At 41.4% G+C, this 23,723-nt stretch overlaps 1 protein-coding gene across 4 annotated transcripts in view; it reads right to left on the bottom strand.

The window, feature by feature from the left end:
• Positions 1–8,601: 8,601 nt before the first annotated feature.
• Positions 8,602–23,723, bottom strand: part of XRCC4 (X-ray repair cross complementing 4) — a 275,050-nt gene continuing 259,928 nt past the window's right edge. For all 4 annotated transcript variants that reach the window (XM_043546372.1, XM_043546371.1, XM_007066436.4 and 1 more), the window contains one exon: positions 8,602–9,528. In XM_043546372.1, the coding sequence (XP_043402307.1) occupies positions 9,420–9,528 (109 nt within the window). In that variant the 3' untranslated portion in view covers positions 8,602–9,419. The remainder of the gene's footprint in view (positions 9,529–23,723) is intronic.

Genomic DNA, 23,723 nt, shown 5'->3' with positions numbered 1-23,723 from the left:
TGCTAAGGAGCACTGTAGAAATAGCTATTACATAAAAATAAAACTAAGTAAAAATACTCAGGACCTGCAAACACTGCTGGAGTTGACCTGCAATCTGTAGACCAAATTCTTCTGTTGGATACTCATATACAATTCCCAGTGAAGTAGACAGGAGGTTTGCATGGATACGCAAAGGTAGATTTTGGCCCTTTGTAATACTACTAGATGATGACACAGGTGCCTGCATGATAAAACTTTAGAGGCAGTGGGACTTTTACTATTAAATGTTAAAATAATCCATTTATTCCTCAATTTATTCCCTAACTGCCCCCAGAGGACTCTTTGGCAAGGGTCCTGGGACTCTGACCCTCATCTATACAAGGCTTGATCCTACAGAGATTTACTCATGCGCTTAACTTTACATACTGTGAATAATCCCATTCACTTGGGACTGCTCATAATGCACAAAGTTAAACACATAAATAGATCTTTGCAGCACTGGGACATAAGTAAACCTTACTCATTCAAGTAGTTCCATTGTAGTCAGTGGGACTAATCTCATGAGGAAGGGCTTTGAAGCATTGAGCCATGGCTCTATTAGGTTAAACAAGCAGGAAGTGTGATCAAAAACCACCAATAGTGGGAGACAAATTGAATTTCACATTCGAAACTCCCAATTATGTTAAAGCCTTTTGGAAGATGGGTATGAATTTTATTCTGTGATCAAGTTAATGGAATCATCTTAAATATAAGTTTCTTCTAATGTATATTTTTGTTGAAAGCAACACAGAAAATATTTATAATATGAAATGCAATTCCACAGCAAAAGTAGAACAGGAATAACAGTAAAAAATGGAAATATATCTATCTTTTCCTGTCACAGAAAGGAAATAACATGTTATTGTTCATTTTCTTTTTTTTTCAGGGCATTAGTAAACTACTCACCCAAAATATCACCACATCCATGCTGTGCAGGCAGCTATGACTTGCTCAGTACATGGGAGTCGTGATAGAATCCGGAAAACTGATAAACTGCAATTTATGGTTACAAACACAACATGCTCCTGGAATATTCATGCTTTCTCTTTCTATAGGCAACATTGTATACCTTGGGTAAACAAGCCCCAACTGCTATGCCTAGGACTCATGGAAAGTAGGCAATCTTTTAGGATTCCTGCATTATTTCCAGTTTTTTCGGGGAAGGGGGGAGTTCCCCTCAGAGAAATGAGTTTTCGGGTGTTGGCCTTGAATGGGAGAGTGATCATTTGGGAAATAAGGAAGAGGGAGTGAGGTCCAGATGTTGGCAAGCATTGCATGGAAAAAAGTCTGATGAAGGTTGGAAAGATGCCAAAGGGATATTTAGGAGAAAGGTTTGGTAGAAGCATAGGCAGTGGGAAGGGAGGACAAGAGACCGAAAGCAGAAATATAGTTATTGGCGAGTGGTGCAGAACAACGGAGTTGAGAACAAAAAGGCTGAATGGGAGGGATATAAAACGTGACAGGAAGTGGAGGAAGGATTCCAACTGAAAAGATGGTCCTAGTTTATGTAGTGTTTTTTTTAATGAGGGCAGTCATTTCCTGGCTCTCCTTTTTTGAAGTCCGTTTTGCTCAGAAAAACACTCACAATTGTTGGGGGCCCCTGAGTGTGCGCATGTATTTGTATCCACTTTTGTTTTCCTTCCATTTTCATTTCATTTCTTTTCCTCATTTTTCCCCCCTACAGTATGGCTGGCCAAGCCTTTTAAAAGGCTGTTTTGTTAAAATTTTGCAGCAACATCAGAATTACCCTGTGTCAAGGCTTTTGAATTTTAGATCACAGGTACTTCCCCTCACCCATCCCTATTGACTAATAGTCTGCTAGGAAGGCAGTAATGCAAAACTGTCTCAGTGAACTGGATTGCATTTAGCATTTCAAGAGAGTCATGTATATACTCAGTAGTTTACATGTTACAAGGTACAAAGCAAGAAGAAATAATATGTTGAGCATCTAGTGTATACATTGGTTTGTATATATTAGAAAGAGTGATGGCTTTTGAGAACAATAATGGGAAAGGCCAAAACATTATCTCAAAATCAAGGTAACCTTTCTTTCTTAAAGGCATATTGTATGCAGCAATCATTCAAGAAAACAGTAACTATTTAGTTTATTACACTTCTCTCTCTCTTTAAAAAATGCTGTAAATCTTTCAAACCTTAAAGATTTGTTGGACAAACCCAGACTTCAAATGATGAATGGTTATGCATAAAAACATATAATCTGAATAAGTAGTTATTTTTAAAGCATAAAACACTGCAGAAGTCCAAAAATTTAATGAGAGAGAGCATGTTTTCCCCACTGTAAAAGAGTTACACATTTTAGCCTGCCTTAATGTACATTTATAAAGTACTGTTTCAACCAAACACTTAATTGGGGAATGAAGGATGGTGTTTGAGCTTTAATCTGAGTTTCTTCACTTTGGTTACCTTCTTGAAAATTTTCTGTTTTTCTGTTTTTTTAATTAGATTTTCTTGGTGCTGTGTTTTTGTGTAATCCCATACTGCTGCAGAATTTAAACTTTCATTTAAAAATTTATACATCTCTCTTTCTATTTGTTGCTAGGCTCTTATCATTGTGAAGAGAAACTGGATATAAACTGAAGCAGTGATGACAATGAGATTCCATGCACACAGTGAGAAAGCCCAGTATAGGAATCAAGGGATGTTGTGAAGATCTGTTTGCAGAATTTCATCCTGTCATGGAGTGCAGCATTTTATGGTACCACAAGAAGACTTAGATTTTTTCCATATCTTATCGACAGCTATTACAGAGATCCCTTCTGATTAGACGACCACTGATTAGATTGGAACAGCATTTGCTCAGTGTGGACTATAAGACACTGGACGTATTAGATTTACTGCTGTAGCTATAGTGGTGGAAGAGTTTTGAGGATAAATTGGACCTCACAGCCTTTAAGGCCAGAAGGGACAATCATGATCATCTAGTTTAACGTCCTGCACATTGCAAGCCACAGAATCTCACCCACCTACTCCTGTAATAGACCCTAATCTCTGGCTGAGTTACTGAAGTGCTCAGATTATGATTTAAAGGCTTAAAGCTACAGAGAATCCATTTTTTTACTCTAGTTTAAACCTGCAAGTGGCCCATGCCCTATGCTGCAGTGGAAGGTGAAACCCCCCCACCCCCAGGGTCTCTGCCAATCTGACCTAGGGGAAAATTCCTTCCTGACCACAAATATGGTGATCAGTTAGACCTTGAGTATTTTGGCAAGATCCAAACAGAGGGAAACCTGGGAAAGAATTTTCTGTAGTAACTCAGAGCCCTCACCATCTAGTGTCCCATAACCAGCCATTTTGCTACTGGCAGTCGCAGATCAGCTAAATGCCATTGTAGGCAGTCTCAGCATACCATTGTGACAGTCTGTTTTTACCCCTATTTTTACCCCTTTTACAAAACTATATTACAATTTGTACCAAGTCTACTGTGTAAGGTATCCTTCAAAAACTCCTTATTTGCTGATCATTACTGTCCTGTAAAACATGTGTGGCAACATTGTAAAAGTTATAAGATTCCACTGTATGATATTACCCAGGATATGTTCCAACATATTCTGGAGGGCAGTCACAAACAAGCTGCCCAGAGACAAAAGGTTAGCCCATGCCTCAGCGAGGTGTCAACAGAATCAAATGGACCACCACCTGATTAAGTGACCACTCTTCAGCAGAACAGAGGTAGGGGGCAAAAGATCTACATTTTGACAAAGAAGCAGCTTAAGGTTCCTGGCCACACCAAATTTCTGTCTGAATATCATCTGTAAGTAAAAGGCACCCGAGGTTTGAGAACTGAGGGGCCTCAGCTGTCCGTCAGTCCAGATTGTACCCTGGGGAATGTCACAACCATCCCCTCCATAAACTTATTCAGCTCAGTCTTTAAACCAGTTAGGTTTTTTGCCCCTACTGATCCCCTTGGAGGCTGTTCCAGAACTTTACTCCTTGGATGGTTAGAAACCTTTGTGTAATTTCAAGCCTAAATTTGTTGATGGTGGGTTTATTCCCATTCATTCTTGAGTCAACATTGGTGTTTAACTTAAATAACTCCTCTCCCTGGTATTTATAGAGAGCAATCACATCTCCCATCAACCATCTTTTAGTTAGGCTAAACAAGTGAAGCTCTTTGAGTCTCCTCATATAAGATAGATTTTCCTCAGATCATCCTAGTAGCCCTTCTCTGCACCTGCTCCAGTTTGAATTCATCTTTCTTAAACATGGGAGACCACAATTGTACACAGTATTACAGATGACGGTTCACCAGTTCTTTCTATAACAGTACTAACACTTCACTGTCTCTCCTGGAAATACCTCACCTGATACATCCTAAGATTGCATTAGCCTTTTTCACAGGTGCATCCATGGAGAGAGATTGATTTGTCCCCACGTGGCAGTATCTCCATTGTCCTCATCCAGAGGTTCTGGCAGTGGAAGACAGCTTTAAATTCTGGCATTACATTTGGTAGAATTTCCAACTTTAAGTTCCATAAAAACCTTACCAGTGGAAGCTGGCCAGGAAAATCACTACCTTCTTCACATCTCTTAAGCTCCACAAAGGAGAGAGCTTCTTTCATGCATCTTCACATGGGCCCCCTGTGGAGACAGATACATAAAGAGTGGACCGGGTGCGGTAACTCACATGAGTGCAGCACTGTCAGGATGGGTATAAACAATTCAGGAAGGACAAGTAGGGGAGAAAAGGTGGAGAAGTTGCACTCTATGTAAGAGAGCGGTATGATTGCTTAGAGCTCCAGTATGAAACTGGAGAAAAGCCTGTTGAGAGTCTCTGGGTTAAGTTTAGAGGCGAACAACACGGGTAATGTCATGGTGAGCATCTGCTATAGACCACCAGACAAGCAGGATGAGGTAGATGAGGCTTTCTTCAGACAACTAACAGAAGTTTCCGGATCACAGGCCCTGGTTCTCATGGAGGACTTCAATCACCCTCATATCTGCTGCGAGAGCAATACAGCAGTGCACAGACAATCCAGGAAGTTTTTGAGTGTTGGGGACAACTTCCTGGTGCAAGTGCTGGAGGAACCAATGAGGGGCCATGCTCCTCTTGATGTGCTGCTCACAAACAGGGAAAAATTGGTAGGGGAAGTAGAAGTGGGTGGCAACCTGGGCAGCAGTGACCATGAGATGCTTGAGTTCAGGCTCCTGACAAAAGGAAAAAAGGAGAGCAGCAGAATACAGATTCTGGACTTCAGAAAAGCAGACTTAGACTTCCTCAGGGAACTGATGGGCAGGATCCCCTGGGAGGCTAATATGAGGGAGACAGGACTCCAGGAGAGCTGGCTGTATTTCAAAGAAGCCTTACTGAGGGTACAGGAAGAAACCAGCCAAATGTGCAGAAAGAATAATAAATATGGCAGGCGACCAACTGGGCTTAACAAAGAAATCTTCAGTGAGCTTAAACACAAAAAAGAAGCTTACAAGAAGTGGAAACTTGGACAGATGACTAGGGAGGAGTATAAAAATATTGCTCGAGCATGCAGGGGTGTAATCAGGAAGGCCAAAGCACAATTGGAGTTGCAGCTAGCAAGGGATGTGACGGGTAACAAGAAGGGTTTCTATAGGTATGTTACCAACAAGAAGGTGGTCAGGGAAATTGTGGGACCCTTACTGAATGAGAAGGCAACCTAGTGACAGATGATGTGGAGAAAGCTGAAGTACTCAATGTTTTTTTTGCCTTGGTCTTCACAGACAAGGTCAGCTCCCAGACTGCTGCACTGAGCAGCACAGTATGGGGAGGAGGTGAGCAGCCCTTAGTAAAGAACAGGTTAAGGATTATTTAGAAAAGCTGGACATGCACAAGTCCATGGGTCCAGATCTAATGCATCCAAGGGTGCTGAGACATTGGCTGATGTGATTGCAGAGCCATTGGCCATTAAATTTGAAAACTCATGGCGATCGGGGGAGATCCTGGACAACTGGAAAAAGGCAAATATAGTGCCCAGCTTTAAAAAAGGGAAGAAGAATAATCTGGGAAACTACAGACAGGTCAGCCTCACCTCAGTCCCCAGAAAAATCATGGAGCAGGTCCTCAAGGAATCCATTTTGAAGCTCTTGAAGGAGAGGAAAGTGATCAGGAACAGTCAACATGGATTCACCAAGGGCAAGTCATGCCTGACCAACCCAATTGCCTTCGATGATGAGATAACTGGCTCTGCGGATATGGGGAAAGCAGTGGACGTGATGTACTTTGATTTTAGCAAAGCTTTTTGATACAGTCTCCCACAATATTCTTGCCAGCAAGTTAAAAAAGTATGGATTGGATGAATGGATTATAAGGTGGATAGAAAGCTGGGTAGATCGTCGGTCTCAATGGGTACTGATCAACGACTCAATTTCTAGTTGGTAGCTGGTATCAAGCAGAGTGCCCCAAGGGTCGGTCCTGGGGCCGGTTTTGTTCAACATCTTCATTAATGATCTGGATGATGGGATGGATTGCACCCTCAGCAAGTTCGTGAATGAAACTAAGCTGGGGCGAGAGGTAGCTGCCCTGGAGGGTAGGGATAGGGTCCAGAGTGACCTAGACAAATTGGAGGATTTGGCCAAAAGAAATCTGATGAGGTTCAACAAGGACAAGTGCAGAGTCCTGCACTTAGGACGGAAGAATCCCATGCACTGCTACAGGCTGGGGACCGACTGGCTAAGCAGCAGTTCTGCAGAAAAGGACCTGGTGATTATAGTGGATGAGAAGCTGGATATGAGTCAACAGTGTGCCCTCGTTGCCAAGAAGGCTAATGGCATATTAGGCTGCATTAGTAGGAGCATTGCCAGCAGATCGAGGGAAGTGATTATTCCCCTCTATTTGGCACTGATGAGGCCACATCTGGAGTATTGCATCCTGTTTTGGGGCCCTCACTACAGAAAGGATGTGGACAAATTGAAGAGTCCAGCGGAGGGCAATGAAAATGATCGGGGGGCTGGGGCACATGACTTATGAGGAGAAGCTGAGGAACTGGGCTTATTTAGTCTGCAGAAGAGAAGAGTGAGAGGGGATTTGATAGCAACCTTCAGCTAACTGAAGGGAGGTTCCAAAGGAGATGGAGCTTGGCTGTTCTCAGTGGTGGCAGATGACAGAACAAGGAGCGATGGTCTCAAGTTGCTGTGGGGGAGGTCTAGGTTGGATATTAGGAAACACTATTTCATTAGGAGAGTGGAGAAGCACTGTAATGGGTTACCTAGGGAGGTGGTGGAATCTCCATCCTTAGCGGTTTTTAAGGCCTGGCTTGACAAAGCCCTGGCTGGGATGATTATTTGGTGTTGGTCCTGCTTTGAGCCCTGGGTTGGACTAGGTGACCTTCAAAACATAATCTTCTATGATTCTATGACTGGGGGCAGGGCAGCAAAGGTAAATAGACCTAGAGTCCCAGAAACCAGCATAGAGATGCAAGTACCCATACTGAAAAATGATCATTGTTCATATAGCACAAGACATGTTCAATGTCACGTTTTTCTGCCCAACTCTCAGCTTGATTCTTCACACCTTCAAAAAAGTAAACATTCTCTAGGGATTTATTACATTTGTCAATTGGCAGCAATAGTTGCTATTTATATAACATTTTATTGGTAGAAACTAACAGCTTCTTGAGAGTAGAATTTTGAATGACATTCAGCTTAGGTTAGCTAATTTTTTTTTTTTTTTGCTTCAGGCATAATTAATTCAAGCGTTTCTATTTCAGGTTAAGTCATGGAACATTTTAATGTTAAAGTTGAGTCTATATACAAACATTTGCTGCAGCAATCAGTCAGATCAGCAGTGAAAGATTTTAAATCAGGCAATGTCTATGAATGGATGTATGAATGAGCCTTTTGTGGCCCTGTCATTTCTCAGACATAAAACTTTTGCAGCAAGCAAAATATGCTAGCTATTTATGTTTTTACTTTGTGATTTATAACATTGTTCTAAAGCCCATTGTGAGTTTCAAATGGTGTAGCAACGTTCTTCAAAAATGGGTGCCTTAAGTTAGACTCTTAAACCCTCATTTAGGCTCCAGTGCTGCAAACACTTACACAGGTGATTAACTTTAAGCACATGATCAATTACTCATGTGCTTATAGTTAAGCACATGCACAAATATTTGCAGGATCAGGGCATGAGTAGCCAGTTTTTCAAAAGTGCTGAGCACCCAACAGTTCCCACTGAAATTTGAAGCAGTGCACAGGCCTCAGTCCAGCAAAGCACTGAATAATTTTAATTCTTAATTTTAATCGTGTGAGTAGTCCTGTTGATTTCAGTGAGACTATGCACATCCTTAAATACTTTGCTGGAACAGAACCTTCCTGGGACAAATGATCTAGTCGCTGTTAACTTAAATGTGAGTTGGAGCAGGCCCTGCCTTTGCAAGGCCCAGCTCCTGCAAAAACTGAAGCCCATACTTAACTTTACACACTTGTGTTGGCCCATTGCCATGTAAGCATGCAGGATCAGTAACGCAAATGAACTTGGCTTTCTAGGACAGGAAAAGGTCGGCCATTTAACTTTGCCAACTAACCCCTTTACATTTATGGCTCCCAACCTGAAAAATAAAAGCAAGCAAACAAACAAAAAAATCCAGGAAAGGTGTCTTTTTCTAAATGCATTTATTCTTTTTAGAAATCACCTTGAGAAAAATCAGTAAAGCATTACATAAATGACTATATTAAAAGGCTATGTCAGTGTCTCAGTACAGAAAAATAATTACTTTGACAATATTCAATATGTTAGAAAAAATAGACAATATCAACTTACAGCCATTTCACTCGCAAAGCCAAAAATACATCTCAGAGTACATACTGAAGTTATGTTCATGCTAGAAAGGTGGCCTTTGAGAGCTTTAAGGAGCAGCCATAAATTAAACTTATACAGGTGTTTTCCATCACAAAGTACAATTTCTAAACTAATTCTTTTAGAATAAACACCTCAATAATGCAGAGAACAGTCCAGTCCCTGAGCTGTGCTTTGTGCAGCTTGGGAAAGGGGGTGATGGTGAGGTGGGGAGGGCAAGTATAAGTTGGCTTTAAGCCACCAGCAGATCCCCACTGTAATGTAGAGCAGCCAAGGATTGCTGGGGTGTAGAGATCTCTCGGCCATGCCCTCTTTCCCCAGACACACTGCCTACACTGGAGATGGTAGTATAGGGCCTCTAATTTTAAGACCTCACCAGAGTCACACAAATCAATCTAAGGATCAGGTCCAAGAGCTGGAATGTCCGTAGTGAAAGATTTTGACAACTGATGTGATTATACAGATAGGCTAGAATAATTTGCCATCCCCATTTATAAATAACCCTCTCTGAATAAGGGCTTCAACTCAATGTGTAATTAAACTTAATGGTTTAACAGCTAGAGTTGAACAGGAATTTTGTTCTGATAGTTTCTCAGCAAAAACAGAATAAAAAGCCTAGTTAGATGTCATCAAAGAGGTCCTCTGGCTCAGCAGTGTTTTTCTGAGTTTCCAGTGATGACACATCTGACGGGTGCTTGCCTGATGCCTTTGATGGGGCAGGATCAAGTCTGGAAATGTAAAGAAAATAAATTTATTTGAAAGAAATTTAGCTACATAATTAAAAAATCAGATACAAACACATGAAGGGAAGTTAATCCTTTAATAGTCTATTCTAAGACTTTTTGTTAAGACTCAGCATAGGATGAATATATCCTTTGAATGTGTCCTTTGTAAGACATACTAGTAACTTGCTGAGATGTCATTGGCAAAACAAGCCGATGAAATATAATCTTATAATTATTTAATCTCTAATTGCTTTTCTGTTTAATTTGTCATGACACTAAGGACACTGAAAATTACAACTCCATCTGCAGAGCCAACATGAAGAATTTGATAGAGTCAAGAAAGGAAAGAAATATAGAGGCAGCTGTGCAGCATTTATGTCAGTTCCATGATAGGTCTATCGATAGCCATTCCTGCTATCACACAGAACGATGCAGAATTAATTGCTCCCTTCTCATTCCCTAATGTTTGAATTGTGGCTGTTGTCCAAAATGTTGGCATTTAGGCATAACTTTTAGTCCCTGACCTCTACTTGTGTGCATTCCATGTTTGAAGTTTTATGTTAGTATACGGGTGGTTAGACTTGTGAGCCATGGGTGCATGGACATTTTGCTCATGCACAGGTGGAAGGTACATAGAGCTCTAGCAGAAAATTTAGGATCAGATTCTCATACTCTTACATTATTCTATTCTACATAGCTTCTTATACTGCCCTCATCATCATAGTATCTCATGACCTCTGATTAGTGCATTAAGTGATGTAAGTAACATCTATGGTTCATTCTTTCTCCACCTCTCCCAGGGGGACAGTTGTGTGTGCAATGTAATATTTTGTTTTGGCAGTGTTTTTGTTTGTTTGTTTGTTTGTTTTTAAATGTATACAGTATTATGCCTTTATGTTAGAGAAGACAAGCTCAAAGAATTGCACTTTGCATTTGCAATGGAAGGTGGTGAGGTTTGTGAAGGTACTTAGTTGCTGTGGGAGTTTATTCTCAGCCTCAGACCAGCTCCCTGGGAAAGTTCTGTCTTCCGCACAGATGAGTTTTACCCTTACGGTAGAAAGTTCCATTGTGCCTAAGGAGCAGAATTACTGACACAGTCTTCATCCCAGAATTTCAGGAAAACCCTTAGATAAACTGGGCCCAGGTGATAAGGACCAAAATCTTGAATTGAACTCGATATTCCATGGGAAATCAGCATAGCGAGGGAGGACAGGTTTGATGTGCTCATGGTAGCGAATGTTGCTGAGGAGACATGCTGCAGAGTGCTGTACTTGGAGTTTCCTAAGTGCTGGTGGCTTCATGCCCAGCTATACTTTATTGCAGTAGTCAAGAAGGAGGTGACAAATGTGTGTATAACCGAGGCCAGATCATCATCTGCCAGGATGGGATGAAGTCTTCTAGCCAACTGAAGATGGCATAAAGCATTAAATGCTGCTATGTGAGAGCTTAATGTCAGCAAGGAATCCAAGAGCACTCCTAAATTACAGACTGATTTGACCGATTGTGGGTGTGTAATCTTCAACCAAAGGAGACAAATCCATGGCTGTAAACTCTTCAAAATATTTTCCTTTACCCACCAGCATCACATCTGTCTTACTCAGATTTAGCTTCAACCAGCTATTCTTCATCCATGAGCTGACCTCATCCAATCATTAGGTTATCTTGATGGTAGTAGTCTGGTCATATGTGGTGAAGGACAGGCAGAGCTGTGTTTCAACAGAAGTCAGTGGAACAAATTGTAGAGGAAGGGCACCAGAATCTGGCTTTTAGCCCATAATCTCTGGCAAGCAGGATCAAGCAGGCAGATTTATTCAGATACCAGTTGTTCATTAGCAGTCATCCAATTAGTGTTTTATTCTTCTTTATGTACACTGTGATATCCAAGTTTGCCTCTTTTCATCAGTGGGTTGGTTTAAATGATTATACCGCTAACTCCAGTACAGGACTGCACACCTGTTGAGTTTGAATCCCTAGCTATCAACTACCCATATCTACTTTACAAATTAATGTAAAGACTACAAGCTTGAAAATAGGCCTTCAGTGTTAATTTCAGCAGTAATTTTATGCTCCATATGTAAAGCTAATTGTTTTAGGCATTAAACATAAAACCAGACTTATAAATCCCTTCCAGAAATCTTTACACTCTACAACAAAGAAAAGTGACATAAATTAGATTAAACAAAATAGATCATGAGATGAAGAACCTGGCTACTGATTAATTTTAAATTTATTGGTGCTACTGATGCCTCTGTGTTTTTGTAACAGTTAAACTGCTGAAATGATAAGAGTGGGTCTGTGAAGCTAAGTTTGTAAACTGAAAGCATTAGCCATACAGAGGAAATACATTTCTTACAAGGAAGTCTCATATGGAAAACTGAATTTTGGCTTTAAAACTATGTGATTCATTTATACATTGAGATTATTTGTTAAGTGCCTGCAGTATGCTCTGTGCTGGGCACAAAATAAGGACTGGTCCTGCCCCAATCTGACAAAAATGGATATTATAGTGAAGGACAGTCTGCCCAATAACACAATCTAAGGTGTGTAATGCAAAAATCTGAGCAATAACATGGACTGGTTTCTTCTGAAATCAAGCCATGGAGAGATTCTGACAAAGAGCAATTCATCCAGTGCACTGAATGACCCAATAACAACTATGTGGGTGAAATGAGACAATCATTACACTCTCGAATGAGCTGACATAGAAAATTAATAAAAGACAAAAACACCATATCACCTGTGAGTGAACATTTTTCACAAAGTGATCACTCTGTATCTGATCGGTCAGTCCTCGTCCTCAAAGGAAACCTGCACAACACCTTCAAAAGATGAGCCTGGGAGCATAAATTCATAACTTTGCTAGACACAAAAAATAAAGACTTAGAGACACTGGATTTATGGCTTATTACAACAATTTATAACCCACTGACTATCTACTCCCCTACTGCCTTTTTTCTTCCTGCGTAGGTGTTAACTAGCCACTTCACCTTGAACGGTCACTTGAAATATTATGTAACTACTGATGCTAAACAATCCGTTCCATATTGTATTTAGCTTTGAGATTCTGAGGACATTTCCCACACCCTAAGAAGAGCTCTGTATCTCGAAGGCTTGTCTCTCTCATGAACAGAAGTTGGTCCAATGAAAGATATAACCTCACCCAGCTTGACTCTCTTAATATCCTAGGACCAATACGACTATGACAACATTGCCAAGAGCAACTAAATCAAATTTCAGTATAGTCCTGGATTTATGCAGGGATTAGGGACTATACTTACAACCTTAGGCAACTGGGGACCCTTATGTTTACATGGAGTCCCACTGAAGTCATTGGGTCCTGCATTAGGCACAGGAGTTCTCCTGTGTGGTGACGATTGCAGGACTTGGGCCTTAATTTTCCCAAGTTTCAAAGAGAGTGCGTGCCTGTTGGATCACTTATTGAAGACTTGCCTTTTGGGAAACTTAAACTCCATTAACGCAGCTGGAAAACTGCTAATTCAATGAGATAATTTCATATTTCCTGACATTAAATTCAAACAGGAGGCCAGATCTGCAGAAGGTGTAAATCAGCAGAGCTCTCTTAATGTCACTGGAGCTCTGCTGATTTACACCAGCTGAGGTTTGAACCCACAATTTGGAAGAAACTAGTTGAATTACTGGATATTTCTTTCCACAGCTGAGGATGAGCCCCAAGAAAGAGAAGATACAGTTGCACTACAATACTTGACACACTAGTGCAGCACTGCATAGCAGGGTAGTACAATGGCATTGTATAACCTGGTGATAAAAGTTTTTCCTTCTGTGCAATGAGATTCAATACATGCCATTTATTTCAAGTGACTTAACTATTTCTTTGTTCACACAGACCCCCACAGGAGATCCCTGCAACTCAGTTCCTGATGGAACATGCAGCCAATTTCATTTTGTAAGATCTCTGAAGGGGCCTTAAATAGAAAAACATTTTTTGTGTGACTGCCCCATTACTAAAAAGAGCTTTCCAGTGGCAAAGGATTAAATATTTTTACTTGCACTGGAATAAAATCAGGTCAAAGGCAGCCAAATTGGCCCAACTGCCAATCTTAACATATCATTTGCATATGCTGGGAACATGCAAAGTACTTGTACTTAGCCATGTTGGTTTATCCACCACCAGGGTATGTTGACACTTCTATTGATGGTTTTGTTCTGGCTACTAACATGGGATTTGAAGCAATAAATATTGCAGTAAATTAATATTTTAAAACTTTTTCCGAAAAAATTAAATCAATTTTGGAGATGTACTAGTGTCCTTGAATCCTGATGTTCTCAGCTTTTCCTTAGGTTATTGTCTTAACTACTTAATGTCAGAAGGTGACATTTTGCTAAGAGAGGAGATGTCTTCCCCAGTCCTCAAGATGTGGGGTTGCATCTCAGACTGGGGCTGAAATCTTCAATTTCAAAGGTTTGGGGATGCCTTTTCTTTGAGTGTTTGTGATGATTCATGACAGTTTTGCATAACATTTTATTTTTTATTGATTGACAAAGAATGGCCTATTAAGGCATAAGAAATTAATAATATTAGAGGAAAATCTGATTTAATATATACTTTCTTTGGAGTCATCATAAAAAGTAGGTGGCAGTAGTAGCCCACAAACAGAAAATTAGTATTCATTTTAGTATTCAAGTTTAGACAAAGGTATGAAATCTCAAACGGTAAAAATATAGCCACATTGCATCTAACAGAATAAAAGACAGGAGCAAAATTTGTGTTACAGAGGCAACATTTAGTGCCAAGAGGCAAACTGATTCTTTGATTGATCAACAGGTTCGTGTCTTATTGGTATTAATGACAGGTTTCAGAGTAACAGCTGCGTTAGTCTGTATTCGCAAAAAGAAAAGGAGTACTTGTGGCACCTTAGAGACTAACCAATTTATTTGAGCATAAGCTTTCGTGAGCTACAGCTCACTTCATCGGATGCATACTGTGGAAAGTGTAGAAGACATTATATGCACAGATATAATGTCTTCTGCAGTTTCCACAATATGCATCCGATGAAGTGAGCTGTAGCTCACAAAAGCTCATGCTCAAATAAATTGGTTAGTCTCTAAGGTGCCACAAGTACTCCTTTTCTTATTGGTATTAATGGTGGCCTCATAGATGGTCCCCTCTGGCAAAAACTGTCATTACTAAGGAAGGAGCATTAGGAAAGAAGTTTAGAGTAAAGGCATAGGGGAAAGCTGCCCAGCCCTTGTGGCTATGTCTGAGATCCTCAGCCTGCAATGACAGAATCTCCCCTTAGTAAAAAGAAAAGGTCTGCAGTTTCCACAGTATGCATCCGATGAAGTGAGCTGTAGCTCACGAAAGCTCATGCTCAAATAAATTGGTTAGTCTCTAAGGTGCCACAAGTACTCCTTTTCTTTTTGTGAATACAGACTAACACGGCTGTTACTCTGAAACCATTCATAGGACATTTTTTTCCCCATAGCTGAATTTAAAAGTGTGAAGTAGATAAAGTGGAGTTCACATGTGACTTAAATATGATCAGCTGTTCTCCCTGGTATAGGTTCCAAGGATTATAAGGTATAAGTCAGTCATTACAATTTTTTATTTTTTTTTTAAAGAAAAACCTCTCAAGAACCTGGTTTAGGTTTTGGCAGCACTAATGATTTCAGCACACTTCCAAGCAGTCATTTTCCAGATTTTGTCTGTTCTGGCATTTGGTCCTGGAAGGAGAGTGTAAACTAAGCCATAAATTTCCAATTGACCTTATAAAGTGAGAAACCCTCTCCTGGAGTCCTGAGAAGCTTACTCGTTGAAACCAGCAGCCCCAGAAATTACCGCTGATGAGCTGTCCCCGCAACATGTGTCAGTAAAGAACCTGAACATTAATTCTATGGAGTTCAGTAGTCTTGGATGTAATTTCATCGGCTCAGGGAAAGGATGAACGAACAAGTTGGAAAAAAGCCCCTTTCTGGAAACTGTAGAATGATTAATGTGTTAGTTAAGTCATATGACATTTAAGTTTTAAATAAGATGTTGAAAGCCAAATAATTGATTTCTGCTTAACTTTTACTATGAAAAAGAAGCAAAAAAGTGTATTTGGGGTATAGAAAACATACCAATATGTTTCATTTAAACGTGGACTATCTCTAATTCAATGCAACTTTAAAATGACATTTTAAATGCTTGACTTAGCTTTCCTTTCATTCACACCAGTGTAAATCAGGAGTAACTCCACTGAGATATACTGGTGTGAGCAAAGTACCACATCCATCACTGTAACATCTTGTCAACTGCTGGAAATGGCCCACCTTGATTATCACTACAAAAGGTTCCCCCTCCCCCACCTCCCTGCTGGTAATAGCTCACCTTAAGTGATCACTCTCGTTACAGTGTGTATGGTAACATCCATTGTTTCATGTTCTCTATGTATATAAATCTCCCCACTGTATTTTCCACTGAATGCATCGGATGAAGTGAGCTGTAGTTCACGAAAGCTTATGCTCAAATAAATTTGTTAGTCTCTGAGGTGCCACATGTACTCCTTTTCTTTTTGTAACATCAAGGTGACAGGTTTCAGAGTAGCAGCCGTGTTAGTCTGTATTTGCAAAAAGAAAAGGAGGACTTGTGGCACCTTAGAGACTAACAACTTTATTTGAGCATAAGCTTTCATGAGCTACAGCTCACTTCATCGGATTTTCTTTTTTCATCAAGGTGACAGTAACTCTTAGTAGAGACAAATCACTGGCAAATTTAATGTAAACTGCAGGTATGTGTCTCCACTATAACCAGTTTTTTTTCCAATGGACAATCCAAATATTGTGGGCTCACTGAGCACCAGGGTTCAGATTGTGTCCAATTCCAATACAACTACACCGGTGAGAGTTCTCCACACCGCCAGCACACCACCCAGCAGAGCTGCGATGGCATGGGAAAGTGGAGAGGAGTATGCTTTGCTCAAGAAATGGCTACAGCAAAATACTCCCACCTCAAAGAATTATCCATCTCCCTCCAGGAGCACTTCCTGGGGGGAGTGCATCTGCACGTCACCCCATACTTCGTGCACTGAGAAAATATTCCATGTAGTCCCAGCTAAGGTCAGCAGAACACATTATTATGAACTTGTTGAATTACATGGTTAATGAACAATATATTCAAGGCAGAAACCACAAATCTAATGTTCAGACAGGGAATCAATATCTCTTAATCAGCCTCAACCTTTGGCTGCAAGCCAGACTGTACCTGCATTCATCATAACCACTATGGAGAGTATGATAAATCTGGAAGTTTCCCAACAAATAAAACCTAAGGCAAGCCCTTGCACGAGCCACTCTTTGTTCCATGAAATGGTAAACTATCAGTGCAGGAGCTACATTTAAATTACGCACGTAGAATGAACTTTCTATAACTATCCTTGTAAAGGGGGCAGGATGAGTTGGGAATCACTTCAAAATGATGAAAACAGATTTACTGGTTGCTGCAACAGCTAACTGGCACATCCATTACACTAATATGACATTCATATGCCTCTTAATTCTTGTCAAGATGGGTTCATACAACATTAATAAGAAGCTATTTCATAATTTAATCTGAAAACATTATAAATGTGTTAAGAACCCTACGAACTCTATACACAAGATTTATTAATTGCTGTTTAGACAACACTTCACCTAAAAGAACAACAATGTCAATGCTTTTTAAAAAGACCGGATCTTGCTTGATGGCAAGATTCCCAATGACTTCACTGGTCCTTACTCAGTATAAACTACAAATTAATAAATATCCAGGGGGTAAAATAAACATAGTGATGGACCTTTTATCTGATCAAACACACTTATGATTCCTTACTAATAAATGCTTGCTTTAAAAACTAAGCAATAAATGTAACAAATAAAAAGCTGAAATCATGTTTGTTTGAGACAAGTAGCATACATTTCTGTGGCTCATTTCTACTTAAAATCCTTTTTACTTAAATAAACTAGACCACACACCTAGTTTGAGAAATATATTTGTAGCCACTGTCTTCAGAGGAAAAAATTAAGAATCCAATTCCTAAGTCATAACCACAAAAGTATACGCTGCAGGAAAATTGTAGTTTTCTTAGGAATTAATAGCTTTTATAAAACCAGTGAATTATAAATGCATCAGTTTAAATTTTAAAAGTCATTTTATATGATTGGTCCTGTAGTTGGTTTCATCACATTTACATTTATATACTAACAGTAAAGGCCAAATTCTGGCCAAAGATTCCTCCGTGACGTAGAGAAGGAGCTGTTCAGCCTGGCCAGACATAGCACCTGGAAATCCTGAGATGGGGCAGACACGATCCCCTTGAGCAACTGTGTAGCTTCTATGCACTGCCCAAATATTTGCCTTGCTCAAGGGCAGAGTGTATGACCCTGCCTCACTGGGCACTGAGAGGTGATACCTGGGAAACTATGAACAGACACAATACTGGTTGGTAGATTTCTGACTGGCCAATTCACAATCAGCTGTGGAGATACTTAAAAGGTCCACGTGGCCCAAAGATGAAGCTTTTAGCTGAGAACCAGGAAGCACATGCAGGATCTCCAAGGTAAAGAACCGAGGCCAGTTTGAGGAGGATAGAGGAAACAGGGCAAATTTCAGCACCCTGATGGTGGTTACTGCAGCAGCAGCCTTCATGCTTCCAGAGCAGTGAAAAAGGGGCAGGATACACAGGCACTGCTGTTCAGTAGTGGACAGGGACCACATTTATAGGAGACCTCCAGTCCCTCCCAAGCCAATCCAGAACATGCACATATACACTCCATAACCCTTGCAGAGCAAGCTCAGCTGTCCCCAGAAAGGTCAGTGTGGTGTGCTATTGAATTGTGCGGCAGTGGGAAGCTAGCTAACCCCTGCTACTGAATAGATCAGTACCTGGATTTGGTACTGAAGTATCCTTTACTGTAGGTATTTAATGCCTCATTATCACAGTTCAGCTCCTTACTGGCACAGATAACTTCAGACTGAAATTAATTACCGTTTTGCTGCTGAAATGTCATTATTCACATGGGGGTAGGCCATGACATTTAAGGCACAGGCCTCTGAAGAGACAAAATAGAGCTTCAGTGCCCTAGGAGAAGTGCCTCAGGACTGTGACTGAGTCCGCCTCCATGCACACTGAGGGTGGCCAGTCTGTTCCATCGTGGTGGATGAAATAGTTGCTGCCCTCATTGTGCCAGCCCTACTCCAGGATAGGGCCATGACCAAGCCTCTTGCCCACCCCTGATTTTGGTGTCCTGATCTGGGGGGAAACAGGAGTCCCTGCACTCCCCAGAGCACAGCGAGAGTCGGGAACAGCCCATGCCCAGCTGTGCGTGGTGAAGGGAAGGTTCACTGCATGCCTATCCGCTCCCATACACCTTCTCACTGACCACTCACTATCAGGCCCATGTTGTGCGCTGCCCAATGTCAACACAACCGGGGGTCATGAGCACTAACCCACCCCACAGGAAAAGTTTTAAAATACATTCTGGTTTTCATTGGGTCTTGAAAACACAGAATACACAGATGGCAGCTACCGCAGTGAAATCATGCCCAGTACAATCAGAGAAATAAAGCTCCCAAAGCTGCAGGAAATCCAGTAATAGGACTAGTTTTGAAATCTAGCCTTGAAACTGCATTTCGTCTTCCATGCCTCAACCTTTTCTATTTTAGTTTGTGCTATCGAATCCCTAACTCAGGAAAGCATTTAAGCGCATGTTTAAATCCCATTGACTTCCATGGGAGCTAAGCACATCCTTAAAGTTACACATGTGCTTAAATGCCTTCTTGGATCGAAGCCTTAGACTAACTCTTTGGATAGAAATCATGTCTTCACACTTTCGTCTACAGTACTTAACCTACAGTACTGGGGGAGGGATAGCTCAGTGGTTTGAGCATTGGCCTGCTAAACCCAGGGTTGTGAGTTCAATCCTTGAGGGGGCCATTTAGGGATCTGGGGCAAAAATTGGGGATTGGTCCTGCTTTGAACAGGGGGTTGGACTAGATGACCTCCTGAGGTCCCTTCCAATCCTGATAGTCTATGATTGAATACTTTATAAATAATAATTTAAAAAATAAAAATAAATTCCCTTTTAAGAGCAGAGGATCAGTGTTTCCTTGATGTAAGGTCACCTAGTACTGACAGAACAGGGTATCCCTATATCTATTACAAAGTAATGAGTGGCTCAAAATAAACCTGCTGTCAGAAGGATGTAAACCCACAAGCTCCTTTAAAAAACAGAATCAAAAGAAAAAAAAGCCACTTTATACATACACAACTGGCATCTGTCCGAAACCTGTTCCTAGGTTAAATAAACCTGCTCATAAGGTTTGAATTAAGAACATAAGAACGGCGATAGTAGTCAGACCAATGGCCCATCAAACCCAGCGGTCTCAGGCGGCGATTTAATGGGTCTGGGGCTCCAGCCGCTGCTACCGCAGTGGCGCCCCGAGCCCTTTAAATCACCGATGGCTCCGGCAGCGGGGCTCCAGCAGCAATTGAAATGGCCCGGGGCTCTGCTGCGGGTAGCGGCGGACGGGAGCGCCTGGCCCTTTAAATGACTGCTGGAGCCCTCTGCCGCCGCTGCTACCCCAGGGCTCCGGTAGCGGGGCTCAGGCGGTGATTTAAAGGGCCCAGAGCTCCACTGCGGTAGTGGCAGCGGAGCCCAGGGCCCTTTAAATGGCTCCAGAGCCCTGGGGCTCCCAGCTGCCTCCACAGCTGGTAGCTCTGACGGTGATTTAAAGGGCCTGGGGCTCCCAGCCGTCTATACTGCAGCCGGAGCCCCGGGTCCTTTAAATCTCGATTTAAGGGCCCCGGGGTTCTAAAGGCCCCGCCTCTTCCGGTCGAGGCCCCACCCCCTGCTCAGGACTCGGGGGCCTCAGTACGGATAAGTCCTTTAAGTTACTTTCACCCCTGCCAATGTGATTTATAAACACATTTTTCACCAACACCATTCACCTGGATGCAGAAAGCAGCAGCGCATTCTTAATAAACCTGGGAGCTATTTAACCTGGGAGCAGAACTGATATAACATACAGTAGTTATATATTTTTACTGGGTCTGAATTCCACCTAGAATTCTTTTGGCATCCAACAGAATTGTACTTCATCTCTCCCCACTCAAACTCACCCATGCTCTTCCTGCCCTATCTTCAGCTACAGAAATAATTTTTTCAATAGTGGGGAAATCAGACCTTTGATTAATCCTGAAATATGTATGATCATTCCTAGGGAGACTGAAATCCTTATGTAAATTTCAGAAGTGAAATGTGATAAAATGGAGCACTGGGAGGGAGAGGAGGGTCAACACCCCGCATTCCCCCCCACCCGAAAAATAAATTACATCCATGGAAAAAATGTAAAATAGATACAAAGCAGCCAGTGCGTGGTGGATAGGAGAATGGAGTAAATAGCTGCTATAGCTGCTATAATAAGAGGGTGGCTTTTCCATCTTCATCACAGTGCCACCTTTTCTTGACATGCCACCTAAGCCAGGGGTAGGAAGAGGGAAGGATAGGAGCAATTTCTACCAGCTCTGCATCAGTTCAGAAATCTCTTCCACCTTTTACATCAGCTGCCAATGGATCACGTCCCATTCATGCTGCTCAGGTGGTGCAAAGGGGAAGGAAGTGGGGTTGAGAATCTAGCTGAGTGTATTTAACCTGTTAATTGCCATAAGGCATTCTTCTTAGAACCTTCTTGTTCTTTGCACTTTTGACACTTTGCAAGATGTTCCAACGTCTTTCCCTTTAAAAAGAAGACATACTAAAATGCCCATTAGATGGAGGAAGGGGCACACAAAGGATTTTCATTTATTTGCATGTGGAAAAGCAACTCTCTGGAGTTCCCAGTGCTGTACAACAATTATTTGAAAGACATACTATTCCACAGATCAAAAGGACCACTCAAAAAAGACCTCCATTCTCTTCAGAATGATCCACTTCTCTCACTCCAAAACTCTAATTGGCCTTCAGGCCAGTCTTGTTCCCTGTGCTTGCAGCAGGGAAGACAGCTCAAAATCACCAATGACCATTTAACAGAAAAGTTTAACAAAAGACCAAAGAGCTGGGTCATCATTGTTTGGAAGGATGCTGCAAAGAGTGCTGGACCCTAGGAATTTTAGAAAGGATTGTACCATCTCCATAAACAACAAAACCTCAACTAACCAGGACCATTGTACTTCTTTCATGAATTTCACATAATATATAACAGATTTCTCCTAACTAGCTTCTCTATTACTTCTTTGTAGTTGGTCCAAATTCAGACTAAGATTCATTAGCTCTCTCTCTTTCTCTCTCTCTCTCTCTCACACACACACACACACACACTTCTTTTCAATACAGGTATTTCCCCAAAACCTTTAGTTATACAGCTAGAACGTTAGATGCTCAAGTGGTATAAATCAACATAGCCCAACTGATTACAATGCAGTTATGTCAGCTAAGGATCTGTCCCAAAAGATCAAATGGAGGGAACTACAGCATGGGAGCTGGCCAAAACCACCTCAGACTCCATGCTGGCCCTCCGAGATTCTGATGTTTTTACACAGAGTCAACTCTTAGAAGAGGGACAACTTCAGCTTCCAAAGGGTGAGCCATAAACCATGCTAATGCACATTTTCTAATCCATTTGTAAATAAAATCGTTCTGTAATTATACAGAAGCAATAGCCAATGAAAGTATATATTGTGTTAGATTATCTTTAAAGGCTACAAGGAAATTAAAGTTTAAGAGCCCTAAAAATATCTCTGAAAATCCTTTTATGTCATTGCTTAAAGTAGTGTTTCCCAAACCTGGGACACCGCGTGTGCAGGGAAAGCCCCTGGCGGGCCCGGCCGGTTTGTTTACCTGCCACGTCCGCAGGTTCGGCCGATTGCAGCTCCCACTGGCCACAGTTCGCTGTGCACAGCCAATGGCGGTTGCGGGAAGTGGTGCAGGCCGAGGGACATACTGGCCGCCACTTCCCACAGCCCCCATTGGCTGGGCACAGCGAACTGCGGCCAGTGGGAGCTGCGATTGGCCAAACCTGTGGATGCAGCAGTTAAACAAACCGTCCGGGCCTGCCAGGGGCTTTCTCTGAACAAGCGGCGTCCCAAGTTTGGGAAACACTGGCTTAAAGCATCCTGGATTGAAATTTTGGGCATACTGCAGACAATATATTTACATAGAGTAATTGATTTTACAAGACATGAGTTGATATGTGTTGCATGCTGGATGACTGCAATCAACTTTATTTTTTAATTATGAATGTTCCTATTATTGATTTTTTCTGTGAATTTAGTGTTCATAAATAGCTGGATTGATGGGCCTCAGAGCTAGACTGCAGAGAGAATGGATGCCACAGATGGCAGTAGCTGAAGCTTCTTCAAACTGCAGTGCCAATGTGCATCAATCCTGATTTGGAGAAGTCACAGTACAGATGAGCGGGCAGTTTGGTTTCCATGCCCATTCAGTGTTTGATGTCTCTCTTGTGTTCCAAGATTCAGATATCTGTCACACTTATTTTACACAGGACACCAAACAAACTTCAGTGATTTTGGTCACCATGACCTCATCCAGATTCAAATTGGTGACCTAGCGGGAAATAGGTAGTGAAAGGAGATCACTTCTCAGGCCAATACGGAATCAAACCAACAGTACAAAATCATTCCAACACAAAATTAAGGTTGTTTTCCTTACAAAATCTTCTTGGGTCTATGTGTTGAATCAGACTCTGATCTCAGTTATGAAACATCAGTGTAAATCTGGATAGCTTCACTGAAGTTCACCTGTACTAATTTGATATTAAAATGACAGTTCAAACCACTAACAGCAAAAGAAGTATCAATCTTTTGGAGTCTTTAACTCCTTGGTGATCAGTAACTGCAGTGCAGGATTACTTACTGCCAAACATGGACTGACTTTCCTTTTTGCAAGCTTCAGCATGGTGTTCTAAGGACGTTTTGTCTGTACAAGCACGTTAAGGAAGAAGGCAGCACCACACATCTGTGCAACTGGGACTTTATTAGGAGACTACAGATGTCAATCAAAGTAGAATAATCACAGTGCACATGTGAACCAGATGCTGCCTATGTAAAATAACCCAGGGTGTTATACAGATGAATCATTGAAAACGTAATTACACATCAGTCTTAGGTTATTAGTATCAAGGCCACTTATTTGAAACCCATCTGGTTTCATCAACCCTGCAGTACTGGGAAACAGGAAGAGAG

Source organism: Chelonia mydas, chromosome 5 (assembly GCF_015237465.2).
Source record: "Chelonia mydas isolate rCheMyd1 chromosome 5, rCheMyd1.pri.v2, whole genome shotgun sequence".
NCBI lineage: Eukaryota > Metazoa > Chordata > Testudines > Cheloniidae > Chelonia > Chelonia mydas.
This window is presented reverse-complemented; position numbering and strand designations above follow the sequence as displayed.